General features: G+C 43.0%; 2 protein-coding genes across 3 annotated transcripts in view; one reads left to right on the plus strand and one right to left on the minus strand.

Annotated features, from left to right (window-relative positions):
• ATP5J (ATP synthase, H+ transporting, mitochondrial Fo complex, subunit F6) overlaps window positions 1-10,429 on the minus strand; it is a 16,239-nt gene extending 5,810 nt beyond the window's left edge. The window contains exons 1-2 of one of the 2 annotated variants that reach the window (XM_006872467.1): window positions 10,093-10,429; window positions 4,655-4,825 (exon numbers count right to left, since the gene is read on the minus strand). In XM_006872467.1, the coding sequence (XP_006872529.1) occupies window positions 4,655-4,818 (164 nt within the window). In that variant the 5' untranslated portion in view covers window positions 4,819-4,825; window positions 10,093-10,429. Of the gene's footprint in view, window positions 1-4,654; window positions 4,826-9,769; window positions 9,858-10,092 lie in introns of those variants that run through there. The other variant, XM_006872466.1, reaches the window with a different exon arrangement.
• GABPA (GA binding protein transcription factor, alpha subunit 60kDa) overlaps window positions 10,041-14,535 on the plus strand; it is a 39,165-nt gene continuing 34,670 nt past the window's right edge. Inside the window, exon 1 of the mRNA XM_006872465.1 lies at window positions 10,041-10,359. The gene's annotated coding sequence lies outside the window, so the exon portion shown is untranslated. The remainder of the gene's footprint in view (window positions 10,360-14,535) is intronic.

Genomic DNA, 14,535 nt, shown 5'->3' on the forward strand with positions numbered 1-14,535 from the left:
TCCCCCAGCTGTGAGCCTTCCAACCTTCTAAGTATTCCTTTATATGTGGTTCAGAGTTCTGGGACCATCCCCTGAGGCTGCTTGGTCAGGTATTCTGTGTTGTTGTTGGCGGAGCTCTCTGCTATACGTCCTCCCGATCCACCATCTTGTTTGTTCTCCCCAAGACCATTACACTTTTAAAACCAAAAACATGATATTGTTGTATTACGATGATTCTGATTCACAGACCCCACATAACAGAGTATAAACAGTCCCAGTAGGGTTTCCTCTGCTGTAATCTTTATGGCAGCAAATTGCCAGGTATTCCCCATTATGGTGGCTATTGGGTGCAAACTGCTGACTTTTGGTTAGGAGCTAAGCGCTTAACCACTGGGCCAGCACACGCTACAGTTTTAAACTTGTTTACAACTGTATTACCTTTTCGTATCGAAAGGGAGGTATGTACTCAAAGAACAGGGTCTGAAATCCAAACAGACCTGGCTTAAGATAAGTTACTCTACGTATTGAATAACACATTTCTAACCTTTTTAGCCTTGACTTTCTAATATGTAAAACTGAGGTAATGTTTATATAGAACTTGGCACCTTAATATATTTTAATTCCTTCACTATTTCTCCTCTTTATTTTTGTAATGATGTCACTGTTTTGGTGTGATGCTGCAGGATAATGCATTAGACCACAAGGTCAATTTTAACCTCAGTATCAGTGGTTCAAACCCAGCTTGCTCCTTGGAAACCCTCTACAAGGCACTTAACAACATCAAATAGATTGCGACTCACAGAGACCCCATAGAGGGTTTCTAATACTATAAATCTTGAAGGAAGCACACAGCATCATCTTTTTCCTGTGGAGCTGATGGGTTTGAACCGTTGACCCTGTGGTTAGCAGTCAAGTGTTCATCCGACTCAAAAGCTGAAGTCTTATTTGATTGTTCCTTCCCTTCTGCTTCCCCATCAGGTCACCAACACCAGTTCTCAGTGCCTCAGTGTGTCAGCATTCCCACAGTCTGTTGCTGTTGAAGTGCTGTCAAGTCAGTTCTGACTCATAGCGACCCTGTATTGGGTTTCTGAGGAGCAGCTGGTAGGTTTGAACCACTGGCCTTGTGGTTAGCAGTCAGGGCTTATCCCACAGTGTTATACCAGGGCCCTGTCCCATCTAAAGTCTCTATGTTGCTAAATGCTGTCGAGTTGCTTCCTGATCACAGCAGCCCTGTATAGGGTCTCTGAAGAATGGCTGGTGAGTTTGAACTGCTGATCTTATGGTTCACACTGACTTTTCAGTGCAGTGCTTAACCTATAGTGCCACACTAGGACTCCTCTAAAGTCTATAGGCTTTATCTAACTAGTGGTTGAATTATTATTTTCCCAACATGCCTGCCCTCACTCTTCTCATTCTGATTCTCCTGTGATTAAAATTATCTTCCAAATACAGAGTAATTATATTCTACTCTACCATCGCACACAAAAAACTTCATTTATTTTTGTTATAATTGCCTATCACGCAGCTCATTTGCCCAATTTATAATTAAGCCTTTATAGCTCTCCTTCTAGCCACAGTCTATCCTTACTGCTTACTACACTCTTCAAACCCTAAACTCCAGGGAAACAGAACCACACAATTTCCTACATATATTTTACGCTTTCTAGTTTTCATGTCTTTGCACACATCATTTTTTTCTCTTAAAATATATGCAACTTCTACCCCCATTTATCTGCCCAGCCTCTACATAGATTTTCTTCTCATCTGCTATTTTAAATAATTTACAAGTATGCACTGCTTAACATCCACAGTATGTTCAATGAAGTAGGCTGTTATGTAATTTGGGAATTGTAACACCACCATTTTAAAACCATATAGGAGCTTGCTTCCAATTATTCTCACTGCCACTGCAGCTATTGCTACTGGAGGCCAGAGAACAAGCACTGGCAGGAGTGGTGGCTGAGAGAATGGTGGCAGGAGCAGAGTGAGACGAAGAAAGTGAGGGAGTGGAGTTCATCTAGTTCTGCCTGTTGTTTACCTGCTGCACTGTAGAAGCAGCCCTTACCCACCTGCTCACTGAATAAAGCCCAAGAGCCCATGCCCAGAGCCCGGTACTCTGCCTCATCTGCCTGCATACCTCCCATGATACAGTATGCAAGAGTCTGGGTTTGGGTTTTTTAAAAACAATCAGGAAAAAAGAATAAACAAAAGAATCATTTTCCCTTGGGGAAAAACAAAACAAAACAAAAAAACCTTATGGGACCATGATGTATGTGCAATGTGATGTTGTTAGAACAGTATTTTGTTTTTGCTGATGAGAATTTACACATCAGAACATACACCACTCCCAACAATTTTTGTATGTACAATTCAATGACACTGATTACCTACTTTGAGTTGTGTAAACAACCTCCTTTATACCAATGGTTCTTAAGCTGTGGTAGACCTTGGGGGATAGATGTCTACTGTTAACCTTCCAGTTTCAGATCTCATTCAAGCTATAAGCAAAACTACATGAGTCAGTTCACACAAAATCGAGAAAATCTGTAACTGAGATTAAAGGATGAAAGACCCCAAACACTTCCTTGAAAGCAAAGAAAAACACTTCCAAGGCACCTTCTAAAATACCTCTGGCTAGAAAGTATTCCTTCCTGTGACGTCCCAAACACTGAATGTGTCAGTATCTTGATATCTAATCCATGTTGTTGTTTTAAGTTGGCTAAAAGTTAGCCTCTGACTCCTAGCAACCCCACACACAATTGAACAAAATACTGTCTGGTCCTGCATCATCTCCATGATTGGTTTCAGACTAGACTACTGTAATCCAAAGGGTTTTCGTTGATCGACTTTTTGAAAGATCAACAAACCTTTCTCCCTCGTTTGTCTATCTGGAAGCTCCTCAAGTGTTGGTCCAGCATTATAGTGACATGCAAAACTCCACTGACATGTAAGTTGGGTTTCCCACATGGAGTACTGGTGTGGTGCTGTAGAAAAAGCACTTGATTGGTAGCTGCAAGGTCAGTGCTCAAATCAACCAGCCACCCTTGGAAACCTCATACAGGATTGATGGAATTTAACAACAGCCCACATGGAAGGCAAGAGTTCTACTACTGACTCACCTGTGCTCTCTAATCCAATTTACCTTACATTATAGTTACTTGTTTACAAGCTTTTTATTCCTATCAGACTATGAATATTAAGAAGCCTCTTACTTTGTGGCCTGCCAGAGTTAATAGTAACCTAGTGCTTTGTACACAGCAGGTCGCTAAATAAAACAAAATGGAATAGATTGTGGAATTCCACTTTTGCTGAGATTTGGGAGCTATATTTATTTCATGCTGGTTAAGGCCACCATCTTAAAAATTGTGAATTCTGTAATCATGCTTCCCTTGAACTTGCTTTAAACTATGTTGGAGCCTTTTGTCCTCTGATAGTCCAAAAGACTTACAACTATCAAAAGAACATTATGGAAAAAATGTGGTTATTTTCACCTATCAAGATGTCACAGAAATCACCCCCTCCAACTACAGAGTAGACAGGGATAGGCAACCTGGACACTGACTACCCAAAGGCAAGAAGTGACTGGCTTACAAGCTCTCAAGAGGGCATGGAGGAAGGCAGAATCTCCACTGAGTAGTACCCAATCTGTCAGGACGGAGCTAATGAAAGGAGATGGGGATAGGTCCCTTGTGATATAATTGTTATCAGGACTGACTGTGAGGGTTGGAAAAGTAGAGGTGGACGTTTTGTAGCAAAAGAAGGGGAGTGACTGACTATGCAGTCCAGGAGCAGAGGTCCCTGTAACCATCAAGGGAGAAGAGCGGAGTGCGAGACCCTATCCAGAGAAGCAGTGATGCCAGAAATGGAGGCAGAGACGATGATGTGGAGAGATGGAGCTGCTGGGGACTCTAGACCGAGAGAGGGAGAGGGGCTGTGTGCTGAACGACCGGGGGGCAGGCTTGCAGGGTATACCCTTTGGTTGGGTGATGATGCATGGAGGGGACTGTAACCATCCCATGTAAACTATCACATAATTCACAATAAAACATTAAAAAAAAGACATCACAGAAAGGGCACTAAATTGAGAGAATACTTTGATTATATATTTTTACCAATTAATGTTAGGACTTCAGGCTAATCAATGTCTATGGTACTTTGTTTTCTTAATTAGCTGCTAAATAATTTCTTAAAGGTCAGAGAAAAAGAGGAAGACTCCCAACGAGATGGATTGGCCAAGCATCCCTGGACTCAAGCATGGCAACATCAGTGAGGCTGGCCCAGGATCGGGCAGTGTTTCGTTCTGCTGTGCATAAGGTCGCTATGGGTTGGTACCGACTCGATGGCACCCAACAACAACAACAACATGTACATATGTATGGAGTCCTGGTGTGGTGCTGTAGGATAAGCGCAGGACCACAAAGTCAGTTTGCCCCACGAGGTCAGTGGTTCAAACTCACCAGTAGCTCCTTGGAAACCCTATACTGGATCACTATGAGCAGGAACTGACTCGATGGCACATAATAACAACATGACAACAATGCACATTTAGGAATTAACTCGAGGTTATGATAAATTGCATTAAAATCAAGTCTGGAAGTGCTTGGATTTACCATTTTGAATCTTACACACTTTGAGTATTTATATTTACACCAAGATTGATTATCTGTTCACTTACTGCCGTTTAGATCTGTATTCTCTTATCTTGTCCACAAAAAGTTTCTGTATAGGATCGAGTTCCTTATTAAATGCCACTGCTGTAACCCCAATGTTCCTCCGCAAATGGACTGAGACTGCAGACCGAATGACAGAGGAAAACCTGAAGAGCCGCTGGAGAATCATGGTGACTCTGTTACTGGGGGAAAAAAAAAAAGGACCAGAATGTTAATGCTCTTAAAAATATACATGTATATATAATTGTAAAACTTCCAAATGTACTGCATGTTATTATGTGCCATGGAGTTGGTTCTGACTCATAGCAACCCTGTACAGGGTTTCCGAGGCTGTCAATCTTTAAGGGAGCAGAAAGCCTCATCTTTCTCCAGTGGAGCAACTGGTAGTTTCGAACTGCTGACCTTGCGGTTCGTAGCCCGATTCATAATCACTACGCTATAGTAGGAGCCTAATTCTTCTTATTATTGGTGGTGGTAGTGGTGGTTGTGTGCCATGGACTTGGATCCAACTCATAGCACTGCTCAAAATGTGGTCCTGAAACCAGTGTATACTGATCTTTAGTACACAATGCATTTTGGGAATAAGCATTTAGAAAGTTTTATAGCAATTTTAATTTACAAGAGGCCTTCAAAAAGACTGGAAAAATGCAATTTAAAAAGAATGTAATTTTTGCATGAGCTTTTTGAAGCCCCCTTATATGTGTTGAATTTAATAATAAAAAACTAGGGCTTATATTTTATTTCCACCGTTTGTTTTTTTCATTTCATTTTCCCAGTAATTCAGTTTTATTATGTTTATAAGTATCCTTCCACAGTGGTGGTGACCGTGTGCCATCAAGTTGATTCCAACTCATAGCAATCCTGTACAGTGTCTGAGGCCATAAATCTTTACAAGGCCCTCATCTTTCTCCCTCAGAACATCTGGTGGATGTGAACTGCTGACCTTGTTAGCAGTTAACATGTAACCCACTACACCATCAGGGCTCCTTTTCCTTCCACAGTAGCTGAGAAAATAAAACAAGAGAGGCACTATGGTAGAGGACAGTAGAGTGGCAGTAGTTCTCAAACAGGAGTGGGCTCATAAAAGGGAGAGTTTAGCTCCCAAGAGATATCTGGCAATATCTGAAAACCATTTTGTTTCATTATAGATGTCTAGTGAACTGAGGCTAGGTAAGCTGCTGAACAGGGCAGTTCCCAATTATGCAGTCCAAAATATCAACAAGATCAACACTGAGTAATCCTGGAATATAATATGAAAACTAAAAAAAAAAAAAAATGTCCTCCAACTAACAAGGTATCTCTTACCTACCAAGGTGAAAGCCAACTATCTGAAAAACAATGAAGGGAGAAAAACAACAACAAAAAACACACTAGTACTATTATACCCTGCCAAAGGAAAAGATTCCAAACAAATGACCCTATAAAGTACCTCTTATTATCATTTCCATTTTACACTGAGGTTTAGAAGCTAAATATGTGGTCCAGAATCACACAGTGGTGAAATCTGATTTAAACAAAAAATATCTCACAAATATTGTATAACTCAATGTTCATTTTCCCTTTTGGCAGCCTAACAACACACTTGACACTTAGTAGTAAGGCGACCTAACTTCGTTTATCCCTAAATATAAGGAGCTCTGGTAGTGTAGTGGTTATGAGTTGGGCTGCCAACCTCAAGATCAGCAGTTAGAAACTACCAGCAGTTCCGTGAGAGAAAGATGAGGCGTTCTGACACATAAAGACTTACAGCCGCGGAAACCCTGTACAGGGTTCACTATGAGTCGGAACTGACTCCCCGGTACATGACAGCAATTCTGCAAAGTATTTCATGTATGTTCACTCCTTATATCTTTAAAGGAGTATTTAGAAGATATTATCTAATTTACAAATGATAAAACTGTCTGAAAAAAGTTCTTAAATTGCCCATTTGATGATATGTGCTGTAGAGTCGGTTCTGACCCATGGCAACCCTCTACAGGGTTTCCTAGTAGTGACTGGTGAGCCTGAAAGGCTGACCTCGTAAATCACCTATGGTGTTTTAGTCGTTAAGTGCCGTCAAGTCCATTCCAGCCCATAGCAACCCTGTATAGGGTTTCCAAGGAGCAGTTGGTGAGCTTGAACCACCAACCTTGCAGTTCAAATGACTTTGCAGTCTGATGCATTAGCCCTCAGCGCCACACCAAATCACCTATGTTGTTATGTGCTGTTGAGTCAGTTCCGACTCACAGCGACCCTGTACAGGGTTTCCAAGGGTATAAATCTTTACAGCAGCAGAAAGCCTCATCTTTCTCCCACAGAATAGCTGGTAGTTTCGAACTGCTGACCTTGCGGTTCATAGCCCGATTCGTAACCACTATGCTACCAGAGCTCCTATATTCCCAATTAATTTGCTCTAAGGCCATAATGACTGCAAAGATCCTGCCACTTCTACTACAATATGGGTGAAATCCATTTCCAATGTTTTGATTATTAGCTATCAGTTGAAATCCACTCAGTTACATCTAACAACCAACATCAAATAACAAGTACTGGTCTGGCAGCATGGTAGCGTGTTATTGTTGTTAGGTGCCACTGAGTTGGTACTGACTCACAGCAATCTTACACACAGCAGAACGAAACACTTCCTGATCCTGGGCCAACCTTACTATTGTTGCCATGCTTGGGCCCATTGATGCTGCCACTTTGCCAATCCATCTCGCTGGGGTTCTTCCTCTTTTTCTCTGACTCTCCACCTTGTTGTTGTTAAGTACTATGGAGTCGGTTCAGACTCACAGCAACCCTGCACAGGGTTTCTGAGGCTGTAATTCTTAACGGGAGCAAAACGCCTCATCTTTCTCCCGCGGAACCACTGGTAGTTTCGAACTGCTGATCTTGAGGTTGGCAGCCTGACTTGTAACCACTATGCTACCAGAGCTCCTTGACCCTCCACCTTACCAAACATGATATCCTTCTCCAGTGACTGGTCCCTCCTGACAATATGCCCAAAGTTTGGTAGACAAAGTTAGGCCATCCTGGCATCCAAGGACCTCTCTGGCTGCACTTCTTCCAGAACGGATCTATTGGTTCTTTTGGCAGCCCATGGCACTTTCAATATTCTCCTCCAACACCATAACTCAAAAGCATCAATTCTTCTACGGTCTTCCTTATTCACTGTCCAGTTTTCATATGCATAAGAGGTTATTGAAAATACCATGGCTTGGGTCAGGCATACCTTAGTCTTCAAGCTGACATCTTTACTCTTCAACACTTTAAAAAGGTCTTATGCAGCATATTTGTCTAATGCAATACGTTTGATCTCTTGACTGCTGCTTCCATGAGTGTTGATAGTTGATCCAAGAAGAATGAAGTACTTGACTACTTCAATCTCTTCTCCATTGATAAGAATGTTGTTTATTGGTCCACTGGTGAGGATTTTTGTTTTCTTTACGTTGAGATGCAATCCATACCAAAGGCTGTGCTCTTTGATCTTCATTAATAAGTATTTTAAGTCCTCCTCACTTTCAGCAAAGAAAGCTGTATCATCTGCATATCGCAAGTTGTTAATGAGTCTTCCTCCAATCCTGATGCCACATTTTTCTTCATATAACCCAGCTTCTTGGCATACAGGTTGAATAAGTATGGTAGCATAGTGGTTATGAATCAGGCTGCTAACTTCAGTTCAAAACTACAAGCTGTTCCACAGGAGAAAGATGAGGCTTTCTGCTCCCGTGGAGATTTACAGCTTCGGAAAGCCTGTACAGGGTCCCTATGAGTTGGAACTGACTCCACAGCACATAACCACCAACCACCACAGTCTGGCAGCATAGTGATTACATGAGTCAGGTGGCTAATCTCATGTTCAAACCTACCAGCTAGTCCTTGGATACCCTATATAGAGCCGCTATGAATCACTGTCAATTCAAAGGCACTTTACAATGATTTCCATATCTCATCTCTAATTTTGACTTTTGGGTTCTCTTAAATCCTATTGTGTTGTTGTTAAGGGCCATTGAATCGGCTCCGACCCATAATGACACTGTATAGGGTTTCCAAGGAGACGCTGGTGAGTGCAGTTCAAATGGCTTTGCAGTCTGGCACATTAACCCATAGTACCACACCAGGCAACTTGTCCAAAAAATGAATCCATTCCTCTTGGTACCAAAACTTGTCCCGTCTCCTTTCTTTCTTCCTCCTCATGTAACAAGTGTATATTGAGTGTTGGCTGTCTGTTGTCACATAGAAGACAGATGCTACACAAATCAGTTACAGTATCAATTGTAATAAAGTCCGTATTTGAGTATTACTAAGGCGTGTCACGCAGAACATAGTAAAAAACTGGGCAAGGATTCCATATTACTTGATAAATGAGAATGTAATTAATAAACAAAAAAATGAGGATTACAAGAAAAACGTGCAGCATGAAGCCTTGTAATGGGAGAGCGCATGCTACTAGCATTTACAATCATGACTGAAGCCAAAGGTTAATCTGTGTAGATTCAGTGCATATTCCTAATGTAGATCCACAGAGCTGCCTAACAGAGTTTTAGCACCATCAACATTTTTATCTGGGACGCAAACTTTTAAGATCACTAACACTTTTTTTCCTCTCCCTCTTACAGTGCCTGTCCAGAGTAAACAGTTCAGAAATGGCGTCTCCAGCGTAGCCCTCTTGGGCTGACCTGACGGTCAACCTGACTCGCGACCATGACATAGAGCTGATGCAGCCAGGCTGCGGGCTCATGACCCCCGAGTTCACTGCTTCCCCGAGACCCCCTCTGTTTGCCCTCAAAGCAGGTATTATCAGAATTATTTATTGAGCCACACAAGCTACAGGATCTAAAAAGCGCGGAGGTCACTGTGACCTCGAACTGGGCCGTGAAGGTGCCCGGAACATGGAGCTACTCTCTCTTCTAGTAGGGCAGGGGTGATAGGCAGCCCAGGTCCCGTGAAGAAACCCAGAATCGAAGTCCCAAGAGACCAAGTTAGTTCAATTACCCTCCCAGTCACCTTGCACTTCAGTCCCGAGCTGCCAAGGAGCCACCACCGCCGCCGTTCTACTTCCGGCTCTGGCTCCGCCCCCGCCCGCCTCCCCGCTATCGCAAAGCATTATGGGTCGACGCTGCAAATCGGTCGCTGCTCACCGGACAGGAAGCGTCTGGAAGATAGTCTGCGACCGGACAGCTCTAGGTGAGACAGAAACCAAAGAGGAGGAGGAAGTGGAGGATAAGTGCTTCCGGGTCCCTTAGCCAAGTCTCCGCCATCTTTTCTCCGCTCAATTTGACCCGCTTTTTTCTTCCTAGGAATGTTTTTATTGTATGCGTATTTAACTTGCCGTTCACCTCCCTCCCCAGTTTAACTCTTACTTGTAGTCAATGTTCTGTTTGTTGGGGGTTGTTTAGGCATAGGAGCGTACAGGGAATACGAAAAAGTGTAAAAAAGGAAAAATTGGGCGTTGTGCTTGTGCCTCGTGAGCCTCCGTTGCCTTGGGCGTTCCTTTCGCGCAACCTGCTGGGAGTTGTAGTCCTGGACCCGGGGGTGCCTGGGAGGCGGGGAGGGGGGGCTTTGGAGTTTCTCAGCGCCAATTCCGCGGGAAGGGCCCGGGGGCCTCACACTTCGGTTGTGGGAGCTGCAAGTCTTATCCGGGGACACACCGCACTTGTAGCCGTGGCCGCTGTCGTTTTCAGCCGGCTCTGGAGAGCGGGCCGGAGCGACAGGGCCGATTCCGGAGCGGGTAAGTGCGGCTGCGGGGGAGGAAGGGAGCGAGGGCCCGCACGGGCTGGCCTCGTTCCGGGGCCTTCTCCCCCACAGCTGCCCCCCCGCACCCGCCTCTGTGTTTTGTTTCCGCTGGTCCCCGGCGTTGTGACTCCCATTTCCGTTCGTGAGACTTAAGGGAGCCGGGTGGGGAGGGGCGGGAGAGGCTGCGCGAGGAGCGGAGGGGAGGGGCGCGTGGCTTGGGGCCCCGGGAGGCCGCGAGCCCCGCAGCTGCGCCGCCGCGCCCCCGGGGTTCGGTCAGTCTATATCTCCTTTCGCTGTGCTCTCCCTTCGCGCCCGCCACGCCTGCAGCGATAGGCGGCCGCAGCCTCCGGGCGTCTATCTACAGGAATTTAAATCCTGCATTCTCGCCGCGCTCAGCGATTTGCCCTTACTTCAAATTCAGTTTCTAAAACTGGCCCATAGTTGCGTTAAAACTATTTTCTATGTTTTCGTGTGGTGCCCTTGCGGGTTCTTTTACAAACGAGGGAGTCAGAGGCAGGAATAACAAGGGGTTGAAGTAGTTTGCCAACTTTTAAGGTTTTTCTTTGTGTACTAAAGGGTAACCCGTTTATACTAGGGGTTTCAGAAAGTTTGTGTAAAATTCCAATATCTTTTAATTCCATTTTTCCAAGACTCTTTGAAGCCCCATCGTGTATTTAGGTATCCTGTCTTGATTAGGGTATTGGCAGGAAGGGCAAACTAATATTGCATTGCAGGATGATGGAATAGTAAATCAAATTACCTAAGTTGTGTCCACTAATAATAGCAATATATGTGATTCGTTGAAGGAACAAATTTCATTTGAAGTAAGGACAGGCTAGTGATGATATTCTGAGACAAATACTGTATTAAGTTTTACAAGCAGTTGATTAACTCTGTTGTGACTATTTAATAGCTAAGCTTAGCTGCCTTATGATCTGGTCCCGGCTTTTCAGGCTTACTGGATTAATTTAAGTCTTTTTAACCAGGATTATATATACAGGGTCGTATGCTTTGGGAGTTATTTGAAGTAACAAATAAATGATGAGCTAGATGTTAAATAGGAACCTGGTGCTGCTATGGGTAAAGAGTTGGGCTACTAACCACCAGGTCAGTGGTTCAAACCCACTAACCTTCAGTGCGAGAAAGATGAGGCTGTATGCTTCCATAAAGATTTTCTTCAAAGTCCTATGGAACAGTTTGCTGGTACTCTGTCCAGTGGGGTCGCTGTGAGTTGGTATCCACGAAGTAAGTAGGTTTAGTTATGTTACATGTTAAATTGAGGCAAGTGACAAGAGTTTGAGGAGTTTTAGTACTGGTACATAAAACTGATGCCTTTTGTCCTCAACTGTTGATAACACATAAAACCTACAGAAAAACGGAAAGAGTAGTACAGTGAACACCCTTTCATTCTTCAACTGGAGTACCTCATTGTTAACCTTTTACTATATTTGATTTTACAAAACTGTTAACTTTGTTTTTAAAATAAAAATCTTTTCAATTCCTCAAATATTTAAAAATATTTGTTTACTTATTGAAAGTGTGCGGTTGACCATGAAATATACTCCCAATCTACACATATATTTATATTGTGGTGTGTGTATGTATATATATATCCTACAGCACCACACCAGGACTCCTTGTGTAGTGTCCTGGTGTGGTGCTGTAGGATAAGCATTGATTGCTACCTCCAAGGATGGTGGCTCAAAACCACCAGCCGCTTTGGAAACCTTATACAGGTTGCGTCTTATGAGTTGGAACCCCCTTGACTGCACTTAACAACAATAGCAGTAGGTCAAAAGTCAGCAAAAGAAGGGGCAAAGCTATCCCAAAGCTAATCTGTCATCTCCAAAATGAGCTTGTTGGGATCCAGACAATCTGCTAGCCATGTATTGGGTGTGTTTAAGTGGGGAACGCCATCGTACTCTTCCTTTTTATATGTTGAGTGTGTGGTAGATCAGAACATTTTTGTTCTGGGCAGTCTAGATTTGGCGACTAGCTACTTATAAGTTAAATTGTCAGAAAACCAGTTACCCAGAAGTTGAAGATACTGGACCTGTGGCAAGTTACATCTCTGTCTAGAGTGAAAATGAGACCATTTGTTTTCTAATTATTAACTGCATCTTAGTAGTTGTATTAGTTTTCCAGTGCTGCTGTAACAAATATCACAAGTGGGTGACTTTAACAAGCAGAAGTGTACTTTTATAGTTTAGGAGGCTAGAAGTTTGAATTCAGAGAGCCAGCTATGGAGAAAGGTCTTTGTTTCCTTTCAACACCTGTAGGCCCAGCATTTCTTGGAGGGCTCCTTGTGTCTTCTTGACTCAAACTTTCCCTGGATCGAGGTGCTTCACACCCACCACTCATCTGACAGTTTGTCATACTGTGTTTCTGGAAGCTATACCACGGGTATTTAAAATGCCAGCAGGGTTACCCGACAGTGGGCAATTTTCAGCTGAGCTTCCAACCAAGACAGACTAGGAAGAAGGAGAGACAGTGGCTTAAAAATACTACCATCTTATCTTACAATTCTAGAAGTTAGAAGTCTGAAGTCATGCCAGCAAGGCTGTTTCTTCTGGAGACTATAGGGGAGGACACATTTCTTGCCTTTTCCACTTTTTATAGCTTGTCTGCTTTCTTTGGCTCATAGTATCTTTTCAGCCTTTCATCTTTAAAACATTCACATCTGATTTTTCACATCTAACCCAATTCTCACATTCAATCATTCTTGCTCTATTCTGACTCCCCATCCACTTTTAAGGAATCTTGTGATTTCATTGGGCTCACAAGATAATCTAATATAATCGTCCTAATTTTAAAATCAGCTGATAGTAACCTTAATTTCATCAGCCTTAATTCCTCAAAGGTTCCAGGCCATTAGTCTGCCTACAACAGTAACATTGGACCTTGGAGTTTCTGTGTGGTGCTATAGGATAAGCACTTGACTTCTAACTTTAAGGTTGGTGGTTCATACCCTCCAGCTGCTTTTTGGAAATCCTGTTCAGGGTCGCTTGACACATATGGCACTTAACACATATACTCACACAAACATTGATTTCTTGGGAGGTTGAAGACTGCTAATGCCCATCCCACGCCAAAAAATGAGGGGAAGTCCCCAGGGCAGACAAACATATTTAAGTTTTTGGAGTTATTTTGGACAATTTTGACCTTTGTACTTAATGATGATCCATAAACGGAAGAAAGATGGTAAATATAATAATAATTATATGAAGGTTCTTCAAAAATGTTGTGGGTAAAATGGAATTGAAAGACTGTAAATCTTTATAGGAGCTGACAGCTTTATCTTTTTCTCACAGAGTGGCTCATGAGTTCGAACTCCTGACCTTGTGATTAGTAGCCCACCACTTAACCCACCATGCCATCAGAGCTCCAAAGCAGTATAGAGAAAAGAATTAGAATTATGTGGGATGGTCACGGTCCCATTGCAAAGATACTTGTGAAAAGAGGCTTGAATGAGAATGATTTAGTTAAGAGAGAGAGGGATGGGGGAGTATATTCCAGTTGGGCTGAACAATGAGAGCAAAGATTTTAGGGCAGACATATGCAAGGACAAGGACGTCAAAGGGAAAGGAAGTCCAATAACAGTGGCCTCCTAGTTGGCCATTATGAAGTCTTTGTATTTTATAATGACTGATACTGTTCAAAACGTAGACCCTGTCTTCAAATACACCATAGTTCATTCCCACCTGGAATAATGTGTACTTGAAGCTGAAATAACTAAAGAGTAACATTATGGAGAATAGAAATTGTAACTTCACTATCCTCTGGTTTACTTATCAGGGTGGGCTCAAGATTGTTACTATGTGTGGCTCTGTAAATTCTAACTCATAGCACACTTATAGGGCAGAGTAGAATTGCCCCCATTGTTTCCTAGGCTGTAAACGTTATGAGAACGGATTGTAAGGATTTTTACTCCTGTGGAGTAGCTGGTGGGTTCAAACCACTGATCTTTGGTTAGCAGCTGAGCACTTGACCATTGTGCTACTAGTGCTCCTCAAAAAAGACTGCATTTGATACTCTACCTTGTTAAGTGTTGTCAAGTTGGTTCCGGCTCATAGCAACCTTGTATAGGGTTTCCAAGAAGCAGCAGGTCCATTATGAACTACCGACCTTGTGGTTCACAGTCCTGTGCTGACCCTACAGTGCCACACCAGGA

This window comes from Chrysochloris asiatica, unplaced genomic scaffold, assembly GCF_000296735.1.
Source record: "Chrysochloris asiatica unplaced genomic scaffold, ChrAsi1.0 scaffold00199, whole genome shotgun sequence".
Classification (NCBI taxonomy): Eukaryota; Metazoa; Chordata; class Mammalia; order Afrosoricida; family Chrysochloridae; genus Chrysochloris; species Chrysochloris asiatica.